Source organism: Cyanistes caeruleus, chromosome 9 (genome assembly GCF_971803275.1).
Source record: "Cyanistes caeruleus chromosome 9, bCyaCae1.hap1.1, whole genome shotgun sequence".
NCBI lineage: Eukaryota > Metazoa > Chordata > Aves > Passeriformes > Paridae > Cyanistes > Cyanistes caeruleus.
Genome location: NC_141709.1, coordinates 27,520,437 through 27,545,452, shown reverse-complemented (window position 1 = coordinate 27,545,452; position 25,016 = coordinate 27,520,437). Strand labels below are relative to the sequence as shown.

General features: G+C 42.6%; 1 protein-coding gene across 2 annotated transcripts in view; it reads left to right on the top strand.

Moving 5' to 3' along the window:
• LOC111933065 (BEN domain-containing protein 5) overlaps positions 1–25,016 on the top strand; it is an 887,514-nt gene that overhangs the window by 689,451 nt on the left and 173,047 nt on the right. For both annotated transcript variants that reach the window (XM_086842548.1, XM_023932447.2), the window contains exon 8: positions 10,447–10,561. In XM_086842548.1, the coding sequence (XP_086698674.1) occupies positions 10,447–10,561 (115 nt within the window). The remainder of the gene's footprint in view (positions 1–10,446; positions 10,562–25,016) is intronic.

The window sequence follows — 25,016 nt, the reverse complement described above, 5'->3', positions numbered from 1 at the left end:
TTAACATTAGTTAATTCTGTAAAAATTGAGGGCCATAATGCAGTGAATATTTTTCAAGCTGGCTGGGGGACTCACACTCATGGGAATGACAGACTTTGAATAATAATGGCCAAGCACATCATATTCTGAGGTAACATCCTGAGAATGTTTCTGATAAATCCCAAGTAATTCATTAATGAAACAAGATCATCTGATCCTTGTAGTGTTTCTCCAGGAGCCCTTTTGTTTTTCCCCAGGAGGAAAAGAGGCGTTATCCAGGGGCTATTGGTAGGCTCATTTTGATGCAGAGAGAACTCCAAACTCCTCACAGCATATTAAGAAAATTAAAGAAAGGAAAGCCAGCCAGCAAAGCCACCCACTCAGTCTGTGCTGTGCACTGAATTTAGGAACCCTTCAGGCAATCCTGCAGCAGCAGCTGTGTGCTCCTGCCAATAGCTCCCCTCTTCGTCAGCCTGACAGGTCCTTTCCATTCCACAGGTTCCACAGAACTGTTGCATCCGTTCTACTGGAGAACTGCACAACTTCCCCTGGGCCCAGGGAGATTAGTTTGTGGTTAAGCAAGAGTCTTCAGCCTTTAGAGTAGTTAAGGGGCTGAGATATGGGCTCCTCACTGGGCAAGAGACAGCCTGCTTCCCTCTGAGCAGGTTTGCACTTTTTACCAGGCAAATCCAGCCCTGGCCTCATTCTGCTCTTCTAAATGAGTCTACTCATTTGAAGCTTGTGGGTATCCCATGCTGCAAGGACCAGGAAAGGCAGGTATATGAATAATGGGAGGGATTAACCTGATGTTCCACCTGGGCTCGTGGTGCTGCTGGAGAGAGCACGAGTCCCCTGCACCCAGAGCTGCAGTGGGACGAGGGAAATGGTGCCACCAACATCCTACTGCTGCTCTGATCAAGTGTTCAAGCAGCTGCCACAAACACCCAAGCTGGAATCTAGTGGGATTTTTCTTTGTTCTGTGCATTTTCCTGAAGTCTGAAAAGATGCACAATCCAGTTCAATGGCATCCAAATGAGTCCTGAGGCCATAAGTTGCCACATCCAAAAAATAAGAGAAAGGGTCAAACTGTTTGGTTCCTTGGGGTTTCCAGCTGTTAAACTGCCAAAGCATCAGAGCAAGTCTTAAGGCATGTTTGAAGAGTTTTATCAGAACAAGACTACATGAATAAGACCTGGGCCATCTTTTGTAACAAGATCACCTGTGTGGTCTCATTATCTACTCTAATCTGTTTAGCAATGTTATTTTTTTTTTTTTTTTTTTTTGGCTTTGCAGACAGGATGAGGCTTTAGGTAGAATTAAGTATCTAGAGAATTTTAAAGTAGGAACTAGACTTGTCCTCACAAAATGCTTAATTGTCTTTTCTTTTTTTTTTTTTTTTTGTCTGACAATTTTAGCAGGCAAAATTAAAGGCCACATTTTACCCTCTCTGGGAAATCCTGTGAGGTTCTGAGAACCAGCTATGGTTTGTGGAACCCTTTGTATGCTCCTTTCTGTGCTTACTTCTTTGGAAGAAAAGAAAACCACAAAAGTGAGTGTCCCAGGGCAGCAATTCTGAGCTGACCAGCAATGCTGGCTGTCTCTGTCACCAAAAGTTTTTCCATCTTGACCTCTACTGAGGGCTGATTTTCAGAATGTGCTTATCTTTAGGGAAGAGTGGGGATGGACTGTCAGTGGCACAGATCTCACTGGTGACAGCTGAGTAAGAGCAGAAAAGTTTCAGAATTTTACTCAACACCTAGAATTTTGTGGCCACTTGCCATGTTTCCAGCTCCAGTCGGCTCCAATGAGCTTTCATGAGTTTGTTTGGAAAATCCATCTGCTGGTTTTGGCCCCAGCGATGCCAGTTTTGCTGCCCTGCAAATCTGGCCATTGCTATCTCAAGTTGAACACACTAAGACAGCAGACTCTGGGAGCAACTTGCCAAAAATCAGCAGTGCTAGAGACTAAGATCAGGCATTCTGGCTCCTGGTCCCACATCCCAGTCACTGGGAATGCCAACTTTAATTATGTTTTACTGGCAATGTATATCTATATCTTTTCAGCACTGAATTGGGATGCTGTGCTCCAGCCAAGCACCAGCAGCCGCCCATCCTTCAAAGCAGATGTGAATCTTTTTATGAGGAAAGAGCAACAGCTCATAAAAATACATAGGAAATCCCAAACACTCATCACTTAGCAACTTTCTACACAGAACTGATTGTACTTCTGGACTGCTGATTTGTGACTGACTATTCCAGTCACATCCATTTCCCTGTGTATTCTCCCTGTTTGAAATGCATCTGGAGTGTCAGGGTCTGGAACTCTTTGGTGTTCTGAGGCCTTGTTTGCATGGTCTAAATGTAGAAGTCTCTCAAAAATAGTAGGATGGTGGACATGAAAGGCTGTGGTGTAAATGTACCTCCTCTATGTGGAATATTCATAATAAATTTAAAGGTTTCCATCCAAGTCAGTTCTGTCCAATCAGCAGGCACATTAAAATGGGAAAAAATATCTGCCTCGTGGTATCATATGGTCCATTTTCTTACCCAGGAGTCCCAGAATGTTTTACTATTGCACAATTTTCCCAAATCTACATTGAAGTTGCAGTCTTAACAGATGTCAAATGCCATTTGAGGCTGTGATGGCAGAAATGTCTCCTGTATCCTTACAAGGGTGTGTGCAGGATTTTTATTACTGTATAATTCTGGGAAGCAGTTGAAATGTTTGGGTACCAGAGTGGTCAGAGTCATTTCATCACAGAGCTGTGCTGCAGCAGCACAGCAGGCACTCACTGTCCCCACACCCTGTGATTGCTGAGCTGTTCAGAGAGGGCTGTCACACACTTGTGGCCCTCCACCAGAGCCTTCAGCCCCCTCAGTCAGAGCATTACACCCAAAAGAAGATACCTGGGAAGCCTGGAGGGGTGGAGGTGTTGGCTGGGATGCCCTGACTCAGGTCAGAAAATGACAGAGAAGTTTCTCTCTCACGCTGACAGAGCCCAGCTGCGAGGTTCCTGACTGCTGTTCCCACTGCTCCATGTGGATTTTCGTTCCAGCCACACCAAATTCCAGATTAATTATTTGTGAAACCCTGGGCTAACTGGAGGAGGGAGGGAGGGAATGGTCAGGAGTGATGGGTTTTTTAAATCTTCTTTAAATCAATTACTGCCTGTGCTTACCATGCACATTAAAACTGGGGAAAATCCACAGCGCCTTTCTCTGCCATTTGAAGTATTTGTTGCCAGTCATTCTCAATTCCTTTGCATGCAGCCCCTCCAGCAGAAGCATGGTTTTCTCTGGAGCTGACATTAGCACTCTTGCACTAGGCTGGCAAAATGCAGTGAGGATTGTGTTCCCTGGGAGACTGGCTGTTTTCCATTTATTTCACTGCTCTGGAAAAAGGCCTAGCTGTAATGGCCTAACATATCTTAAAACAGGAGAATTACTAATTCAAGTCAGTGAGCATATTTTCATTTTAAAAGAGTAACAAATTAAATAAACTCCCTGCATTTTGCATTTGAGACCTCAGTGTTTCATCTGCTGTAATCTAATTCACCCATTCATTTCCTGCACATTCATTTTATCCCATTATTTGAGATTTCCTTTGCTTTTAATCCTGTGTTTTGAAGAGACCAAGAGTTACAGCAGAGAATAGATGAGAGACTAAACAGTAAATAAAAGAACAAACATGCTGTAATGTGGCTTGATGTGTTTCTAATCAATCTGCTTATTGCAGCTGGATCCTTAGGTGTGCAACTTTTCTGTCTCAGGTTGATTAGAACTTCTTTAAAAATAAGTGAAGTGGGGCTCTGGGCACAGTTCACCAGGTACTAACTGTTGGTTTGGTTTTTAGGCTGGTTTTTGGTGTTTTTTTTTTTCTTACAATAGCAGTGTAAAAATGGTTTCAGGTTTAAAAAAACAGCTGAAATTATCATGGGGACCTATAGACTACTTTTGGGGTGCTTCTAACCAACCCAACTCATGCAACAAGACTGTACTTAGCACTGAAATATTTACCTGTCTAGCTGGGGACAAACTGCTGTGTGATCAAAAGGTTTGATACTCCAAGAGGATTAACCTGCCTTTCTGTTCCCTTTAGAAATAATGTAACCAGGGATGTCCTTCCTAGAGTGGTCTCAGCTGCCTCAGTTGGCTCTGATGTGTTTTGTCACTGGCAATTTTTTAGTTGTTGTTTCCCTTGAGACCTTCCTGTCCACAGGAACCACTGGGGAAAATCGTTCACTTCTCTGCATTTTCAAAATAAAACCTGATTGTTTTTCATCATGTGTCACCCTCAGGCCTGTGCAGGTCCCCTCTGAGCCTTTCCTGGGGGGAGTGTAAATGAAGTCTGGACATCAGCAGAGGAAGCAGGAGAAGAGCCTGACCTGAAAAGTGGGGTTTGATGGATGCTCACTCAGGTTTTGTCCTCCCTCTGAGAGCCAGCACTCCTGCCCTGGATTGCCTTGCACCAGGATGTGCTGAGGATGGGGCTCATGGAAAACAGACTCTACTCTGGAGCTTCCCATTCTGCACTGCAGAACCTTCTGAGAGAGAGGCATATGCATGCAGATAAACACCTGGGCGTTTGGAAACTGGTGACATAATTCAGACATCAAATTTTCCTTCATCTAACACTGTATAAGCAGGTGCCTGGTTTTAGTTTTGCACTGCTTCTTTCACCAGTATAATTTTGATGAAATAAACCTTGGCTTTGCCATGGATTCCAAAGGGACCTTTTGGAAAAATAAAGCAACTTACTAATAAAGCATTCAAGATCTACAGATTCTTTCTGGACTGATGTTAACATCACCCTTCTTCACCCCTTCCCCTGCCCAAGAAACTTTTTTCTAAAAGAGTGTGAAATACTGCAAACAGAACACACTGGAGTTTCTCAATCTGTTTTTCCACATTAGGAGGAGGAGCAGAACTGTAAGAAGGGGCAGAGTCAGCATCTGTGATGATCCTGTGCATATGGACCCCTCTGAGATGATCTTTTGTAGGAATAATTTTGGTGACAGCATGATGTTAGATCCTGTCAGTAACCTCACTATGAGTCAGCTCTGCTCGTTTATCACCCTTCACATGCTTTTATATTTGTTCTTGCTGTTGTGCTGAATTCTGAAGCACTTCAGACCATTTCAGCCTGTTGGGCTCGGCTGGGGGCTGCACTGAAGGAGCAGATGTGTGTTCTCTGGAGCCCACTCTGGCACAGCATTGCTGTGACCTGTGCTGGGCAGGCTTCCATGGGGCTCTGACACCTTTCCCACCATGCTGGGATGGAGAAGAGGGTCCATCTGTCTTTTTTATGTCTTGTTTTGCTGTTTTGGGTGACTTTTTTTTTTTTCCTGCAGTCCCATGAGACAGGGCAAAGGCTGAACAGACGAGTGTCCTGTTGCTGAAGAAGAAACACTTCTCAGGCAAATGGTGGCACAGTGATGGCTTGCTGTCATTTATTCTGTGTATTGTACTTGTTTTTTTGGAGATAGAATATTGCAACTATTGAAACTTAGCCATGGACACCTGCTTTTTTTTTTTTTTTTCTTCACTATCACATTAAAATAAACCTCTCCAAAAAGCCCAACCCCATATTTTTGTTTTCTTACTCTCCACTGAAACATAACTATAATGTCATTCACATTGGATTTAGTCTCCTTTAACAGTACATTTCAATAGTTTCATGTGAGCATGAGCATTTGGGACTCTACATTTTATTTTCCAGTGAATAGATCCTATGGCTGTTGGAGCCCAATTGTCACATTCTCTTTAACCTGCAGGCTGTGCTGAGCTGATGGAGGATACCAGCAGCTACTCAGCATTAGGAGATGGGTCTGAAAACATAAATCACTTCTTTCTTGGCATGTACTAGATACAGTGCAGGGTATGTTTGCATTAGCAGTTGCCATATTGCATTAGGATCTGTGCTGATTAGATTTTCACTAATAGGAGCAGGGCAAATGTATTATATAGTTGCACAATTAAATATATTGTCAGACTGAGGGTGAAAGGATGGAGTAATTGAAAAAGCAGGGGATAAGGCTGGCTTTTCTTTGGAAGAAGCAAATGGAGAGGTCATGTTAGAGCCAGCAGGAAGTTTAAACAGAGTTTAAGGAGGCTGGTTGAGGAAATGTCTTGACAGAACAGTGGAAATGACATGTTATGGAAGAGTGAATGATTAACTTGCTTGAGAAGAACCAGCAGATAATTTGAGCTGGATTGGGCTGGGCAGAAATATGCCACAGCACCTAACATTGGAGCAGATGAGAGGTGCTGAGCTGCAAAAGGCAAGAGAAATTTGAAAAAGCTCATTGAGCCTTGAGAAAAAATAAATGATAAGGAAATGACTCAGAGTAGAAGGGGTTTGGTCCAGATTTAGTGCAGTTTCAGTGAAACTGGGTTTACCAAGAAATCAGTTTTTTTAACAGTCTGACATTTTTAAGTCAATGTGGCTGTGTCTCTAATACTTGCAGTTGTGAGGATTGTTTTCCCTTTTCCTAGTTTTCAATCCTTTCTTCCCTTTCACTTGCAACTATGAAAAGCTCCTTGAAGACTTTGGTGGATTTTTAGTCGACTATGAATAAGCCTCTTCTTGTGTCATGGCTGAATGCTGATTTCTGAGCTGTTCTGGTTCCAGGCAGCATCTATAATTGCACATTATTATTTGGAATATAAAGATTTTAATTGCTTTCCAGAAAGCTTGAGAGGAAAATAATCCATATTGTTTTCCTTCTTCTAATTGGAGAACTTTTCCACACTGTAATGTGTCTCAGTAGGCCCATTCCATCACATTCTCTATTTCATTTTGAAGTCTCTTGAAGAGTTAATACTTTGTTATTTGGCTATTTTCCTTGATCTCCAGCCACAGAGGTTTGTGTTTTTAAATAATGCTTGTCTTATTTTTCATAGCTGATGTGACTGATTCAGATTGGATTATTTCCTTTGACCCAAACTGGGGCTACAGTTCGAAGATCCAACCAATCTGTGGGCAGCCCTTTTTTTTTCTTTAATAGCAGACTAATTGGCAGACCAATTAATCTGCTCATCTGTGAAAAGAAAATTTATGGCAATAAGTAGTTCTATTTCCAGAAGTCATTCTCTAAAGTAACATTACAGTGGCCTTGTTTACTTCATGCCCTGCAACACGATCCAGTGCTTCAACAGTAGCACAGGTCAATTAGTGGACAATTTAAGCAATTATTAGCCACTAACAAGGGTGACTGGCATCATTACCCTTCCTGTTTACCAGCAAACTGTTATTTTAATACAAAGATCAACAAATAAATTAGGGCATCTGTTGTATTGCCATGTCTGCCTTGAAGTAAATGATATTAAATGGGCTTTGGTCGCTGCCAAATTCTTAACCCCGGCCTAATGAGATACACTGATATGTCTCTTGCTGATTACAGAAGCTGTAAAATTTAGTTTGTATTGATTTATTAACAGGAGGACCAAGTTCTCTGCAAAGGTATTTTTTTTAATAGTATGATATCTGTCTTTTTATTTTAAACATTATTGATCCAGACTATTTCAGGCAGTCCAAAACTATTGAGTTCCTCTGAAAGACAAAGCTATTTCCTAGCTGTATAGATTATTTGGATACTTACAATAATTTTAGGGTGAGGTTTGCATATGTAAATGCAGGCTTTTGTCTCATGCTTTTCCCACGCTCCTTAGAACTGCCTCTACTTCCAGGTTAGAATTCTGAGAGTTATTTTTAACTCTTCCTTGGTGTTTTCACAATGGGGTAAGGCTTCTTCAGGCTTAACTGACTGCCTGCTAAGTAAGAAAATCAAGTAAATCTCCTTTTGATGGGTAAGTTAGCCGGAGTAGACTGGGGAAACGCTGGTCACGTCTGGCACCTCGCCCTGGGTGCCCAGGCTCCTTCAGTCAGCTGCAGGAGTGAATCAGGCACAGCAGAGCCTCACCCACTGCATGTTTATGTGCAGCCTTCCACACCATTGCATGCTCTTTCTCAGGGAATAGCAATTGCCTGCTGAAGCTGAAAACTGCAGCTTCCAGTTGCCAAGATGCTCCTGCCAAGCTCTGTGAGCGAGGCTGCGTCGGTAACAGGGGCAAAATGAGCAGAACCTGGACAAGGCTCTTCACTGGCACAGCGACAGCCACAGCACAGCCCTGAGAGCTGGGGCTCTTGTGTGTCCTCCTGAGAGAAAGCAGTCCTGTCACCCCTGGGGTGTTGACAGTGCTCCCTGCTGCCTGGGGAGCTGTGGCATGTTCCTGCCTGGTGCGCTGCCAAGGCCTTTGGGGAGGCAATGATCCACACCATGCACTATTTGTGCTGGTTTTGTTTCAGCCTGGAAGGTCTTATCCAAATTAGGATAAAACTTGTTCTGGACACACTGATTTCTGAGCAGTTAACTCCTCCAAGTGTTTTAGAAAACACAAACTGATATGATGTTTGAGTCTAGTTGAGTCAAGATGCAAGCTCTTCTAAACTAAAACCGGCACAGAGTCTTGAGAAACCACGGGCCAAGTGAGGAGTTGTTTCCCTTTAAGTGATTTTGAGCCCTCCAGGTGTGAGTACTGTGGATTATGTTTCAGACACTGCCAGGAAACAGTCAGAGCAGCAGTTTAACATAGCTAAGCTTTTCGTGTTTGCATACAGTTAGGAAATCTGGTTGTTCAGGATCCAACTGTGTCCCTGTCATTCCTCCGTGTTCTTGCTGTTGGATAATGAACAAAAGTCACAACACCAGCCAAAAAGCAGATCGATGTTCGGTTTCCTTCATCTAGAGGAGGTAATTGCAGGAACATTTCCTGAGCAATATAATTATGTATATGCTAATTTGCCTCAGAAATTCAGGTTTAGTTTCTTCTCAGGTGGAAGACCTGGTTACAGAAAGTTCCTCTCTCCTCTGCAGGATTAGTCACTGAGACATGAAAAAATTGCTGATGTTTAGAGTCAACTACACCTTGATCATCTCAGACATTTCAGAAGCCTCATTTTTCTCCATGTGCCTCAGAAAATTATAATTCATTCCAACAGCAGCCAAGGCTCAGACTTTCTGCTATTTGAAATACAAAGTGGGCCTTAAGAAATTAGCTAAATGAAGGAGTCGTGCAGAATGTGAGATTTTGGTCTCATCATTAATGCATGTTTCAGCCAAGTTGTAAACAAGTGCATTTAACCTAGCACAAACTTGGGGTTTAGAGGCTTTTTTAAAATACTTTGGTTGAATCACAAAAAATCAGGTCTGAAGTCAGCTAGTTAGTCCAGGCCATCCCTTCTATCCTGAATTGTTGCTTGTTGTAGCTATTCCCTAAGGCTTTACCCTGTCCAGTGTTAAATGTTTCTGATGATAGGATTCCACTCTTACCCTGGAGAGACAATTCCACACTCTAATAGAGCTCACCATTACTGAAATTTTACTGATGAGCAGCCTTAATTTTTCTCTGCTTAATTTTATCCTGTTACTAGACCGTAGTGATTGATTTATTCTGGGGAAATTCAGTAAATGGTTCCTGCTTCACAGGATGGACCTTACAATAAATAGCAAATTGTCATGACCTATCTGTGGGTGTCCTGAGATTACACAGGAACTCAATTTATCTCAACATTAATTCCCTGGAAGCTATTTCTGTCAGGACCAGCTCAGTGGAGGGATGAGCAGTGAATTGAGCTGCCAGATTCCTGTCTCCTGCCCCAGCAGCAGCCCTGGGCTCAGGCAATGCTCAGTGGCTCCCCGAGCATGGGGACAAGAGGCAGGAGCTCCTGCAGGCTCTGGTGCTGTGATGTGCCCAAAGGAAGGGCATTTAGGATCTGCTTCCCCTTCGCTTGTCTGGGCTCCACATTAAAGGAGCTGATGAGGTGCAGTTACTCCTGGTTTTTATGAGTGTAAAAGAAGTGAGGAATATACCTTATAAATTCCAGTCCACCACTGGCACAGTATTCCTGTGCCCAGTGCACATATTAGGCAGCCCTTCCATTTTTTGTGAGGTATTTTATACCTCTTTATACATGCAGATGATCTGAAATCTGTGTTCACATGTCACAGGTAGGTCTGGGTGTATGCTGAAATGAACTTGAGATGGCTCAACTCAACAAATTCCCACTCACAAGGTGAGCTGTAGTGTGAGCCCTACGCAGGCTGGCTGTGAGGGGTGTCTTCATTTCTCCTCTTAGGAGCAGAAAGGTTTTGTTACTGTGGCTCAGCTGATGAGCATTAACTTCTCCCTCTGTGGAAACTCGACAGTGTCTGGCAATGCAGCCATGAGGGACTTGCATTATGAGGACAGATTAAGGGATTTCTCCTTAAAGTTCTTGGAGTTTTAAGCAGGTGGCAGGTGCTACGTGAGTGCAAGTGGCTTGTTCTGCTGGAAGCTGAAGCAGTGCCAGGAACCAGGAGGGATCATCATTCTGATCTTTTATGTGTGAAATTTCAGGTAGGTATCTGGAAATCTTTGATGTCATAGATCCCTTTCTTCAAATTCCTTTTTTAAATTTTTTTCCCAGGTATAATTGATTTCCTCGTCAGCCACCATCCAATTGCAAAAGTACTGAGAGACCACCTGGTCTTCAAGATTGCTCCCATGCTCAATCCTGATGGAGTTTACCTAGGAAATTACAGGTATGGTGTGGGGAATGAATCTGTCCATTGTTACACTTGCCTTGCACTGTTTTGTCATTGAATCTTATATGGCTTGTTTCAATTCATTCCTCTTAAACTGGAGATTCTCACGTGGATTCAAACGCACTTCCTGAAATTCCCACCTAGGAAAGGGGCAAATAGTAAATTTGTTTTCTTCAGGAGGTAGAGAATAACTCTCCAAGACAGCAGGGTATCTGCTCTGCAAGCCTCCTCTAGGTGTGGGAGTTAATGTCAGCTCAGAGTTAGACCTTAGCTGTGTTTTATAAATGCACTCATTATGCTGCTCATCAGCCTCTATGTAAATGTGTCAGTCAATCACAGCTCCCTTAAACTACCCAGATCATCCATTAAAGTCACAGATTTCACTCTGTTATTGTACTGTAATAGATAGGGATACATGGAATGGAATAATCATTCCACCCTATGCTAATTTTGCTCCATTTTAGTGTTTGAATTACTACTTTACCACCTCCTCTGCTAAGATCGTATTCAGATAATCTTTTGTTTTCCCTAAAATTGTTTTCTCTTAATGCATTTATTTACAAAATAAATGTGCTGCTGGAGGTGATAATGAAAAGCAGTTGATTAGTTGATGATTTGTTTGTGGGGGCAATTACATATACCACACAGTTCTCTGTAGAAGCCCCTGAGAAATAAAATATACTGCATGTGGTTTTGCTTACAGTGCAACACTAAATAACACAATTCACTTTGTAGCCAGGCTACCTCGAGCTTTGATCTAATTAGGTATTGTTAAGCAGAATAAGGCTGGGTTGTTGTATGGGTGAGGAGACCACTGAGGAAGAAGATAGAAGGTGCAGAAAATGGGGCTGCTGGCAGTTCTTTGTTGAGGAAACAGCCTCAAATTGTGCCAGGAGGGTTTTAGATTAAGTATTAGCAAAAAAATCTTCACTGAATGGGTGATCAGGCATTGGAACAGGCTGCCCAAGGCGGTGGTGGCATCACTGTCCCTGGAAGTGATAAAAAACTTGTGTGGATGTGGTGCTTAGGGAGATGGTTTAGCAGTGCTGGGTTAATGGCTGGGCTCAGTGGTTTTAGAGGTCTTTTCCATCATTCATGATTCTGTGATCTGTGCTCCTTACCCCTCCTTTTCTTGGCTCATTGCTAAACCGAAGCAGCAGGGAGCTGTGGGGGTGATTTAAACCACAGTTCTGTGTGTTCTGAGTGAAACTTCTGAGAACAGGTGGTGTCCTTCCAGCTGCAGTGATCCTCGCTCAGCTGGTGGCAAATCCCAAATCAGACTGCAGTGGTGACATCTGACAGCACCAGGGATTTACCAGAACGTGTCACCATACAGGAATAAAGCCCCCAAATGGCTCTAGAATCTGCTACTACATCACTTTCCTTTCTTCCAGGTGCCTTGCACATAAGCAAACTCCAGTTGCAATTAAGCAGGTTTTGTTTTCCCCATAAGGTCACTTGCACTGTAGGGTTTTTTTCCCCTGTGCTGTTATTTATAGTTTTTGAGAGACATGCAGCTTTTTATAGGCATTTATATGGCTCAGAACTTGAAGAGCCTTTTGGGAACCCAAAGGTAGTGAGAAAGAGCATGCGAATTAATTTGGAATTGCTGAGCTTGATGGTGTACTCTTGGTTTAACTTTCCATGATATGCATGATTTTCAACCCTCCTGAACTAAAGAGAATTTAAATGAGCTAGTTGAAAAAAACATTTGATTTTCTTGCAATTTTTCACTGTATTTACAAATGGCCTAATGTAACTAATAACTTAAAAACGAGGATAATAAGCAAAATGCTACCTATTATCTTGAGAAGAATATTAAAAAGCCTAGTAATGTGCCAGCATTGCAGTTAACTAGTGCTGAGTGAATAATTTACAGCAAACACCTTATTTCCTTCTCATTCAAAATCCACAAGCACATCACAATTTATTTACTTGAATTTACTGGATGCATTTCTAGAAAAATCTCTAAGGATCGCTTGCTTGTATTTGAAAATTTAACTCTGAGGCTTCTCAGTGATTGGCTAGATAAGTCTGCTTCATCTCTTATGGTCTTTGTTCAGACTAGCACATAAATAGGGCTTTCAGAAGTATTCCATGTAGTGGGGTCTAACACAGATCTATTGGCTGGGGATAACCCCCTGCTTTTGCAAACAGGGGTGCCACATCCAGCAAGAGCAGCTTTAGGCATTTGAACCTCTTCCTGTCATCTCCCTCTTTCTCAAAGCAGCAGCTGGTGACTATTTCTTTGGTTCATTGAAGGTTCACACTCAGAGCTATGCAAGCTAAGATAATGAAATGGGTAATTAAACCTCATGCTTGAGTTTGTAAATTGATCTGCTGCCAGTGTGAGGGAGTTTTTTCTTTTACCCCACCAGTGCACAGCCTTGTACAACTGGCAAAGCATTCTGCTGGATGCACTTGGCTGTCCCCTGGAATGCCAGGCACAGGGGCACCACTGAGAGCCTGAGTGTGTCAGCAGCTCTTGGAGGAGGGATGGGATGGACTTGTTCTCCTGGCATCAGGACAGGAGCCAGCCACTGACTAAGCCAGGGGGATACGGTCACAGCTGGCTGCTGAAATTTTCTTCATTGCCACTTTTGGGGATGCAGGACTGACTGAGGATGTGAGTCCTGTGCTCTCCTCCAAAATCCTCCCTCCTTTGTTGTTGTGAACTGAGGTTTGGGAGTTTAAGCCAAGTCTGCAACGATGCCACCAAGAATTGCCCGTTTTTCACGAGCTGCTGCTCATTCTCAAGAGAGCAGACACAATGGGTTGTGACTCTTGACTTGGATGTGGTGAAATTTTCATCACCAGCAACAAGTGAGTTTAGTACTGCCATTGTAAAGCACAGATTCATCTGTGAGGAAAGATATTTTTATGTTGCATGTATATTCAGGTGGCTCTAAAAGAAATGGCCATGGAAAGGAATTTCAGAGCTCAGTGTATCAGCATGCGTGGAAATGGGATGCAAAACTTTACTGATTTATTCAAGTTTATGCAAGAGTTTAAGAATTTGTAGACCTATACAATTAGAAAAGACAAAGGTGCCTTTTGGGACGTACAGGGGCAATTAAGCAGCTCCTTTAATTCAGAATGTTTGGAAAGTCTATATACAATTTGAACAAAAAAGTTTTTGTGGTTTTGGTTTTGTTCTGGGTTTGGGTTTTTTTAACTGTCTTTTTAGCGGAAATAAAACACCCTCCAATTCCTTTTCTTGCTGCATAATTATACCCAGCTCCTCCTGAAACACAGGATAATGATAGGTACCTGCTGTTCACTATGGCCAAGGGTGTAGAGTCTTTCTCTAAACAGGAAGACAGGCTTCTCCCTTTTCTTGAAGTCTTTAAAGCCTGGCAATGCACTTCTAAGTGTATTGTATAGATGATATACAGCACTTCTAAGTGCTGTATAGATGATGTTGTGCTGCATGGGCTTGTTAATTAAATTGTCCAGAAAGTTGCCATTCATTGCCATTCATGCCATTCAACTAAAATATAGAGAGCCTTCATCATAATTTTGCCTCATTTCTAGCTGGCAACTTGTCCTCAGCTCTCACCTGAATAGAAAGACCCCTTCTGCTGGTGGTAGTGCACTTGATCTTTAGCTTTAGTATAAAAGAACGTGGCACACAAATAAAAATATTGTGAGTTTCTCTATAACACTAATCTCACCCTCTCTGATGGTTTAAACTGTGAAACAGCTTTAGGAAATAAAGGAAAGCTAGTGCAGTGAAGAGAGGTTTCTCGACTTTTCTCCCTCTGTTTGCAGCACAGCATTATCATATTGCCATCCCCAGGGAGGAGGGGGTAGACTAAGGGGAGAAAAAAAAGTGTTCTTGATTTAAAAGTCGTGCATCCCCAGGCTTGGCCTGAACTTTCCTTTATCGAGAGCTTGTTCTTAAGCTGGCATTCTGCAGCTGAATGCTGAAATGTGTCCCTGCAGGCGAGATGACTGTACCACACTATCTTAGATTAGTTCCAATTTGTCAGCCTCACCTTTCAGAGGCTAAATCCTACCCTGGCACCTAAAGGGATGTGTTGCTTAGTCTGGGAAGCTCTTCACTGAGGTATCCCAGAAATGCCATGACAAGGCAGATGAAATATCCAGACCGTTCTCCAAAGGCTCTGTGAGTGTCATGACCCAGTGAGTGTCCCCATTCCTTGGATTTTCTGTGTTCCTTCTCTGGGGGAGCTGTGACAGCACCAGCCTTTGGTAAATTAAAGCCATGAATTAGCTGAAATGTTCTGAAGTTCCACCACTGCTGTGTCCTTCTAGCCCTGCTGTAGGGCTGCAAGAATTTGTGTGAATGGGGAGGACAGGGCACACACCCATTCCAGCCCTTTCTCATTTCACTGTCAGCGACAATATTTTTTGAACTCAACACAGTCCTTACTTCTTGCTTGTGTAAAGGGTTAACAAATTCATTTGTTGGGCAGAAAGGAGGCCAGCCCTACCCAGGCTGTAAAGCCAAATTCACCATAGACAGTGTCGGTGTCCATATGAAAGCTGTGTTGGGATTTCATGTTTTGAGCAAAGGGTACATTTTGGTCTCAGAAATCTAGCTTTGTAAAGACTTAAATACTTTGTAGAAGGGAGTAGAATTTAGCAAACTGTTTCATGTGGAAGAAAGGGAAGGCTTGAGGAACATTTTTAATTATTCATACTAGCATTCTTTAAAGGACAATCTTCTTTCATTTTTGTTTGTTAATGGCACAATTTGTTTAAAAACTGACCTTTTCCAAACATTCCATTTGAAAGATTTCAAGTGCAATCAGAAAACTAGGTTTTGGATCAGGTTAACTATTTCAGATTTATCCCAAACATGTTTTTCTGGACTTTATTTCTATGACTCTAGAAATAGTAAAAAAATCATGTTCAAGTGTAATTCATAAGGGTTTTTTAACAGTAAAGGCACATATGGACTTCATCCAAATTGTTTTATTATTTATGTCCCTTTTGGGGGACTGGATATGTCAGGTGGTTCTTACTATCACTGATTCAGTTGTAAGACAGTTCCACACTTGCAGACTATCATTTATTTGTCTCTTCATTATTTTTCACCTATTTTTCTGTCAGAGGTTTCTTTTTTTCCCCTTAACTTCATTTAATATATGTGAAATCCATGCATTCCCTTAAATTGAAAAACAGAGTATCCATCTCAGATGACAAGATGAAGCTCTCAATGGAGTTTATTTTTCCTAATTAGGTGTTTGTCATTGTGTATTCTATATAGCAACGTATAAGTAAACAATCGTGGACCTTTTGAATAAATTTATTGGTTTTATTTATGTTACCGGGCATAAAAAATCTATAATTACCAGGTACAGCAGCAATATAACTGGTATTTAATGACAATTACTTTTTGTTACCATAGAAATGAGTCCAAAGCAGTTACCTATAATTTCTCATTTCCAAACCTCACACATGTTGTATTGCAGTATTACCATAGTAATTGCCTATTAGTCATCATAAAATAAGCAGTTACCCAGAAGATATCAGGATAGTGTGAAATTTCTCATCTTACTCAAAACTTGCAGCACACACTGCTCCTTGTCTTCCTTTAGTGGGATTTTTGCCTGAATGACAAGAAATGTTTTTTGTACTTTAACCCAAGGGAAGGAGGGATTTGGCTGAGAGAGGATTGTACACTACAAACACACTGAATCAGGAAGAGTGTGCTCCCTCCTCCGAAAACATAGAAATGTTTCTCATTTTTGAAAAATAGGGATTTCTCAAGCCCATGAAATGGAGGTTTAGTCCTTGTGGTGCATTTCCTATTTATATTTTTTCCAATCCAGCTGTGACCAAAGCAGTGGCAGCACGCCTTGGGGAGGTCTGGGAGCCCATCCATGTGTGCCAGACCCCCCAGAACCAGGATCCACCAAAGCAGCCATGGGGCAGGATGCTTCCTGCACTTCTCCTCAGCAGCCCCTCTTACACCTTCTTATTTTTAATTTAGATTGCATGTTATTGTGGCCAGTGAGTGTGTCTGAGCCTGCCTAGATCACATCTGATATCAGCTGGGAATGGCCATTTCCATCTATCCCCTTCTCCCAGGGGGCTGCAGGAGAGGCATGGCAGAAGTTCTCTCCTCCCTCAGCTCTTGCTTGGCCTTGAGGATGGGTCAGGAATCTTTTCTTCTGTCCTCCTCTCACATCCAGCATGTCCCAGCTGATGCTTTGTGCCAGGTTGGGGTTCTGGGAAGCAAATTCAGGGCTGGATCCACGGCTGTGACCTGGGTGTGCTCTGGGCAGCAGCAGTGAAGCCCAGGGAGCAGCAGAGTTCTCTCTGGCCCTCACCTCCACCTGGCATTGCCATTCCTTTCCTGGCTGGAAATCTGCTCTCCATCGTGGCTTTTACTGCCCAGAGAGTGCTGTCACCACAGGACAGCTACAGGGGTTGCTGCTTGGCTCACCATTACTTAAAAAAATCTCCCTTGTTAAAAAAAAAAGTTGTCAGCCTTTATCTTAAAACAAATACTAGGTTTGCAAAAGGGTTCCTATCTGCTGCCGTCGAAATGCTCTTTCTATTGATGTGGTAACTGCTCATTTAAACCATATTACAGCTCCTGAGTATTTTTCAGTTGCTATTGATGTGACAAATTCTCTCGCACAGAGGACTGCACCAATCAATAGAGCCAGTATATGTGCTTTAACAACAAAGCCACATGCCTTGGGGTTCCAGTTGAATCTGAACGTTTTAGTAGCATTAAATAAAACTATATTTATTTTGCTTTTGGTGCAAGGAAAAAAAAAATCCCAACCTAATTTAATACAACTTGTTGGAAAGGTTTGAAGGCAGCATTATGGGCCATTTCCACATGTGATGAATACCTAACTAGTGTCAGAGCTGCTATTTTGTTTTTGTAAGCGAATTCTTCTCTTTTAGTTAGATTGATCTGGAACTACAGAGTAGCCTTTTATTTTTAGACGAGCAGGGAGAGAAGTCATAACAAGAAATACTGAAATCATAGCTTTTTTTATAGCTGCCACTATTCCACTGAGAATGAGACATGATGTCCTTAAAGAGACAGGGCTATTTATTTTCCATTTAAATAGCACCATTTGTGATTATTACCTTTGAGCCATTATGCAGAGAATAGGCACCCAGCTCATGAATCCCAGCCAAGTGAATCAAAGTTTTGTGCCTAAGTGCCATTTATGGCACATTTCTGTAAGCTGCTGTAGGAGCCTATTCTTGACCTTCACTGACTTTATTTCTTTTGTATATCTTTATCTTCCAGAATGTACTTGTAATTAACAGGGGTGTTAAAGTCAGCTTGCTTGAAATATTTGTTTCCCTTTTCTCCTCTTCTGAATAGCTGATCTTAGGTCTGAATAATCCCATCTGGGTTTCTTAGATTTACTTTCAGTTAAGTAACTAAACATATTTGGCTTTCTTCTCTTTTTTAATTTCCTCTATAAATCTGGCTTGCATCTCTGGTGGCTGGAGCTCTTAGTTCTGCTCATAGCAGCAAACAAAGGACCAAATTCTCCTGTGATTTCTTCCTTGCTTTTGTGTTTTATTTGGGGTTTTATTATTATTTTTAAAATTTTGCTAATGGCTTAGCAAGCTCCTGCCAGCGTGCTGTGGATCTTGGTTTTGGTTTACCCTTGAAAGAGGGGAGTGTCAGTGAAGAGACAAAGGGCAGGAGAGATGTCCTTTGGGTGCTCCTCAAAAGAAGAGATGGTCTGTGATAAGCTGTAGGTGTCATCACTGGGGACAATCCCCATTCCAGTTCCCGTTTGTCTCCTCCCTTCCCCCAAACAAGATTTGTGGTGCTCCTGCTTTTTTTTCTGAAAAAAAAAACAACCCACAAACAAACAAACACCTTTTTGGTTTTTTTTTTCCTGAAGGTCTGGTTCAGGGAGGTGCCCAGAAGTGGCACTTGCAATGAGCACTGTGACTCAGGAGCTTGTGTTGTTTCTCTCTGGGCTTTCTTCCCCTCTTGCCCTTGCCCTTGTTTGGTTTTCCCTCTCTAACACAATTATTGGCCCAAAACAAAGGTGTGGCTCCTTGCAGAAGGCAAGAGCTGGGGAGCTCAGTGGGAACTGTGCTGATTTTTTTGCCTTGCCAGCAGCATCATGGAGTTCTCAGCACACCTGGGAGCAAATCCCAGACCCTGAAGCATTGGTGAGGTCGAGCTCCATCCCAGCCCTCTGTTCTCCTCTCCTGGTAAAAAGGATCTGCATCCATCCCTGAGGATGCCCACACACCTGAGGCTATAAACAGGGATTCAAGCTGTCCTTGTGCTCTAGTTATTGAGCTGGGTTGTTCCCTAAGCAGACTCCTGCATTCTACCCCATCTTCAGGAGTTACTTTGGAAGAGATTTCTCTGTCCTGACTCCTGGTGAGGAGCACAGAGTCGCTGCAGTAGTTGGCAGTACTTCCTGAATTCCTGGAGAAGGCTCCAGGGAGACATTATTGCTGCCTTTCAATACTTCAAGAGGGCTTATAAAAAGACAGGGACAGGCTTTTTAGCAGAGCCTGTAGCAACAAAACAAAACAACTGGTAATGGTTTTAAAATAAAGGAAAGTAGATTCAGATTAGATATAATGAAAAAATTTTTAGGATGAGGGTGGTGAAACACAGCCACAGGTTGCTTGAAGGGGCAGTAAAAACCTCATCCGTGAAAACCTTCAAGGCCAGGTTGGCCAGGGCTCTGAGCAACCTGATCATGTTAAAGATCTCCCTGCTCCTTGCAGGGCAGCTGGACTGGGTGGCCTTTAAAGGTCCCTTCCAACCTGAACTATTCTGTGATTCTGTGGCTTCAGCTGGTGCATGGAGCAGAACCAGGCTAATTCTGTGTTTTAGCTTTATGGCTTACACTCCAGTGCTTGTTTGTGCCAGCAGGGATTGTCTCTGCAACAATTAAGTGAAAAATGGAAACTGCAAGTCAAGACCGGGAATTTTTTCCTTAACTCTAGAAATTACCAATTAGAGGTTAAATTCTGCCTTCATGAGAGCACCTACTGCTTCTTCTGGGTAAGCAGCCTAAAGAGGAAGAGTGAGGAAGGCCTCTTTTCTGTGAACATAAGGTCCAACTTGTGATTAGTATCCCAGTTTCAGACTCTTCCATCCCAAGCAGCATCTCAGAATGTTTTTCAGTCTTTTCTCCCTTTGACTCTTCCATTTCAGCAACATCTGTTCACCTACACAGGGTACCAGGGCAGGCAGTAGAAGAATTAACTTTTCCTGCAGACTTTTCTGGACAGACATCCTGGAATTTTTTGGAGTTGTACCCATTTACACGAGATCACCAGCAACTACTGATCACTCCCATCATCTCTGCAAGAGACTCTTTTCTTGTAGTCATAATTATGTATAATATAATAATATAGTTATAATGCTCTAAATCTAAATTCAGAAAGAATTTATCAGCTGGCAGTAGAAAAGTCCAGTCTTCCTATTCCAACTGCTGCTGCGTGGGTGGGGAGGGGAAAATACCATCCAAGTTATTAGGAAAACAATAGCAGCCTAAGGGAATGTTTGTTTAGGTTCCACTTTTATTGTTTTCTTTTCCTGGGTGACAGATGTTCTTTTATTTTTTTTTATTTTTAAAATTGCAGCACTTAAAATGATGGCAGCTTGCTGTTTAATTTATAATATTGGTCCTAAGGGCAGTGTCATGTAACGTCAAAACAATCCTGAGACAAAGCTAAGTAATAAGCATTCGTTATCTAAAGCAATATTGTATTAATAAAACAAGATTAAAGAATTTGAGGGTGTGCATCACTTCTGAGGAGTGTAAAGGCAGACACCTGCCCAAAGCTCCCACTTCTCATGTCTTGGTCAGCACATTAACTCCCAGACACTGTAATCTCTTTGTGCCTTGTGAAGTGTCTCTAAGTGGTTCAGAGTTGTGATTTCTCGTTTTCTGTTTGCAGAAGAAACAATTTTTCTTGGCTTAATTCTGCTAGGGGAAGTGTCCCAAAAGAAACATGTTTAAATATTCAGTTTAAGTAGCTTGCAAGGCAATGAGCTCTTGAAAACTAGTCCTGGTGCTCATTTGAAAATTTAGGTTGTGGTTGTAAAGGAAACTTTATTTAGCTACTGGTACACAACCCTTTTCTGCTGAAGCACAGAGAGATGGGAGACTGCTGTTCCACAGCTGCTTTAAGCTCAGGAAAATGTGGTCTGGATACCCAGAGGGGCAGTTCATCTCTGTTTTCCCTCCTGGCTGTGCATCTCTGCCATCTCCTCTTTGCTAGGACTGATGCTTGTGTGGCAGTGCTGTGAGCTAGAAAAATACTGATCCCACAGAAAACCAACCTGACAAAACAGTTCTCACTTGTCTCCCAGTGCTGCCAGAAGAGTGGGACCCAGATAGAAGAGAGGAATTAGCAGAGAGGAATCCCTTTTTCATGGCAGCTTGGGTGGGATGGACACAAAGCAATTCTGAATCCAAAGCATAAACTGTAGGTGTCTGTTGTGCAGTGATTCTGGGGGTCTTGGAAATGAAAGACAGTGGCAGCCAGTGATTTCTTGGATGGATTTTGCTGTGTTCAAAAGCAACCATGCCTATATGATCTCCTTTTTAGGAATATCATTTCCTAAAAGCAGCGAATGATTATTTATACTATTTGGTAGTAAATTGGATGACTTGATGTGTCTATTCAAATAAAAAAAAAGGGGCTTTTTGGTGTCAGAAGCTGTAAAGGAGCTGTTTCCATTCAGCTGCTATACCCCACCCTGTACCTATGGTGAAAAACTGCCCACAAAACCCTTTTCTCTCTGCTCCCTGTAAATACAGAAGCCATGATAGTGGTGCTGACACGGCAGAGGGAGCAATTAATCTCATAGCAGATTATTTCTCTGCTGCACTTTGCGCCAGGCAGAGGGGGAATGGCAGGGTAGGCTGGGAGGAGGGAGATGGGCCAGCTGATGGCTTTGCCTGGTTGGTGCCCAGGAGCTGGAGGAGAGCTCTCTGCCAGCATGGAGGAGTTGGGATCAGAAAGGGGATGAGGGATTTCTGCACAGGCAGTCTCTGGCCACAAAAACATTGGTTGTCTCTGCCTGTGAGAGTGGGACAGGGATTGTGCCTCCTTGCCCCTTCCCAGGCTGGGAAGGTTGGGCATTACTGGAGGTGAGCTCCTCGGAGGAGAGCAGGGATGATCTAGGGCTGCACAGATCATAAACCTGCTGCCTCGTGTGCTGCCTGTGCCTGGAATGCTAATGCTGCCTCTGCCTCTCCTTCCTGCCACAGCCACGGAGCCCAAGTGCTGGAGAGATTAGACACTGATAATGGGTGGGGAAGGGGAGTTTTGTCTGTCTCTTTAACCAAAACAGGGAACAGCTGCATTCCTAACAACATTGGAATGCTGCTGTGGAGGGTGGGGATGGGTTTAGCTGCCCCCTCCTTTTATCACTGCCATTCAGACATCCAAATGATGGCAAAAGGACTGGAGCTTCCCAACATCCAATTCAGCATTTATCCTGGGACTCTGCCAGCTCTGTTGGGAGCTTGGAAAAACCTGACCTCTCTAAGGTGTCTCTACATCATGGCCAGGGAAAGAAGAGGAGGCAGGGATCTTGCCTGCAGTTCTCCAAGTAACAGCTGAGTGAAAGAACGTGTTTCTCCTGTTTACAAGACCAATCTCTGCTCATAGAGTAGAGCTGTGATTTGATTCTCTGCAAAGCAGTGAGTGAGGTGCACCATGGAAGGGCTTAGAGTAAGGTTGTACCTTTGGGACTCCCAAGAACTGGGAGAAGGATGTCACAGAAGTGGCCAAAGCCTCTCAGACTGGTTGCATTTCATATCATTAATAACAAACATTGTACATTAGCTTGAATAGAAACAGGTCAGCAAGGCAGCCTGGATGCTGAGGTGGTCAATAAAGCACCGTGTTGACCAGAAGCCACAGTCCTGTCCTGCCAGGTGCTACATGAGTGTATCATAAATGATCCTCACTTTCCCAAAGTGCTTCCAGAGCTAAAAGAGTGTGTCACAGCAGGGGGACGAGGCAATCAAGAAGCTGCTATGGCAGAGGAAGACAGAGCACTAAATATAATAGGATGAATAGTGGTGGGTTTTTTCCTCTTTTAGGTTTTCTTTTCCCCTCACTGGTTGCTGGAAGGGAACACAATAACAAACTATACAATCAGGCTGAATTACCTTCATATATCAACTGAGAGTAGGACTACTCTAGATTTGGTGAAGCCAGGGACAAAATACATTTGAAAAGAATGGCTGACCCAAAAGGTGTGTTTCTTCAGAACAGATTACTTTTAGACATTCTCCTCTTCTTTACTTCCTGGGCAAAACTGTGGAGCTCTACTCAGCTCCCAGTTCAATCATCAAGCACATTCCAGCACCAGGATTGCTGCTATCCTGCTGCAGCTGAGCAGTATAATGGTTCTACCCATTGTTTTACATCTGGATTAAATGGTCGTTTTGTGCATCTGGAGGTAGGTTTGTTCAGGGGGTTTTGAAAATCCACAGATGTTCCAGGCCCAGCCAATCTTTTGGCAGTGCTTGCTAGTGAGGAAGCTGCACAGTGAGAATATATATCCCATGCAAGCACTCCCAGCAAGTTTTGTACCCCAGCAGTTGTCCTTGGATCTTCTGCCTGCTCTTCCAAGTCTGAAAAGAATCAATTAACAAAGTGCCTGTCAGCCTCTTTTCTGCTGTGCCTTTGCTAATCTTCTGCACATTTTCAGCTGGGAAAAATCTTTGTTTTTAATTCTTCCAGTAGGATTTACTTTTGCTCCCGCTCTTGATCTGCAGGGAGAGCTGATGCTAGCATGGATTTGTTCTTGACATCTCCATCTTGCTGATGCTGTGCTAACTTGTGTAGGAGAGCGGCAGGCCAGGAGCAGGAGGAGATAACGCTGTTATCAGTGTGGGTGTGAGGCTAGTGCAATCCTGGCAGACAGTTCTTTCTCCTTACATTGGTCACCTTTTCAATTTCAGATCTGATCTGCTAAAGTTTTGTCATTCTCATTCTAGTTTCTGTTAATGAAATGCATTTAACTGTCAGCTCTTGTTAACAGTAACAACACAGCTGAGGATTCATAAATTCCCACGGAAGTCAAATGACTGCTACCTTAGAAGAACTGAGCCTAGAAGTGAGGGGGTTTTGTTTGGGTTTTTTTTTAAATTTTTAAGCTGGAGAAGGAGACAACCACAGCTTGCTTGGTCAGACAAGCAAAATATTTTGAACAACCAATCTACCTCAGACTTTTATTTCTTATTGATGCATGCAAAAATACTCTGTTTCTTAGAATCCTTGGGGGGGGTTAATCCATTCCATCGTTCAGTTCTCCTGTGCATTTCCTGGATCTATCTCAAATAATTACTTATTACCCAAAATGTTCAGAAATTCAGCTTTCCAAGGGCCAGTTAGACAAGTGCATTGATGTGTAAACAGTTGTGCTTGGCACAGGTTTGACCTGTTCTAAAGATCAGCAAGAAGAGTTTTGGAAAAACTGTTCTATGACAAGGCAGTCCCAGAGCTTAGCTTGTTACCTTTAGCAGAGAGCAGGCAAGGGAATGAATGATCTGGGACCCATTGGTCTGTGATCTGAGTATATACATCAGGAACATAAGCATGGAGTAACAGGAAGGGAAATTTTCCCTATAACAGGGGAAGGCATGACTGAGCTGAATGTCATGGCATAGCTTCTCAAGAAAGTAAGATTCGAGTCTTTAAGGGGACATGGTGTGCTTTCCCTGATGGACTGTTTTTGTTTGAAATAAAAATGTTTTCTTAAAATATCTGTTTGGGGTTTTGTTTGTTTTTTTGCTACTTTTTATTGGATTTGGGGTTTTTTTTGGTGGGGTGGTTCATTTTTTTGTGAGGGAGAATGGCTTTAAAAAGAAGATCTTTGTGTGTGAATGGTAGATCAGCAAAGATAATCACAGTAACCTCTTTCTGGATTGAAAATATGAGTTTCAAACTATTGTGTAGTGCTCATAGTTTTCTTTCTGCAATAACCCCATATACCAAATTATTTCTTGGTCTATCTTGGAGTTAAAGGATTGTTTGACTGGAAAATTTGGACATAGTGCATATAAACTAAGTCATTCCATCTAATTGGAGTATTCTGCGAGTTCTGGAGAGAATATCTTCCTTTCAAATGACAAATTCCATTAGAATCAATGGAAGCTGGAGGCTTTTTCTTTCAACTGTGCAGTGCAGAGGGGGTTTGTGGTTTGGTATCATGTAAGCTTAATAGGGTAAGGAAGAAACATCACAAAATAAAATGTTGTACTTACTCAGAAAATCCATTTAACTTTGCTGATGCCTCTCTGAACACTTGCCTTAAGCAGAAGCTGTTGGGCTGAAGCTGTGTAAGCCCTACAGTTGTTCCAGGTCTGCAGAAGCAGGAGAAAAGTCAGCTTTGAGCATTTGACCATTGCTGGCATGAGCAGAAATAATTTGTACCTGCCTGTTCCTTGAGGACAAGCTCATTATAAATATGGTGCTTTATTTAAGGTCAAACACA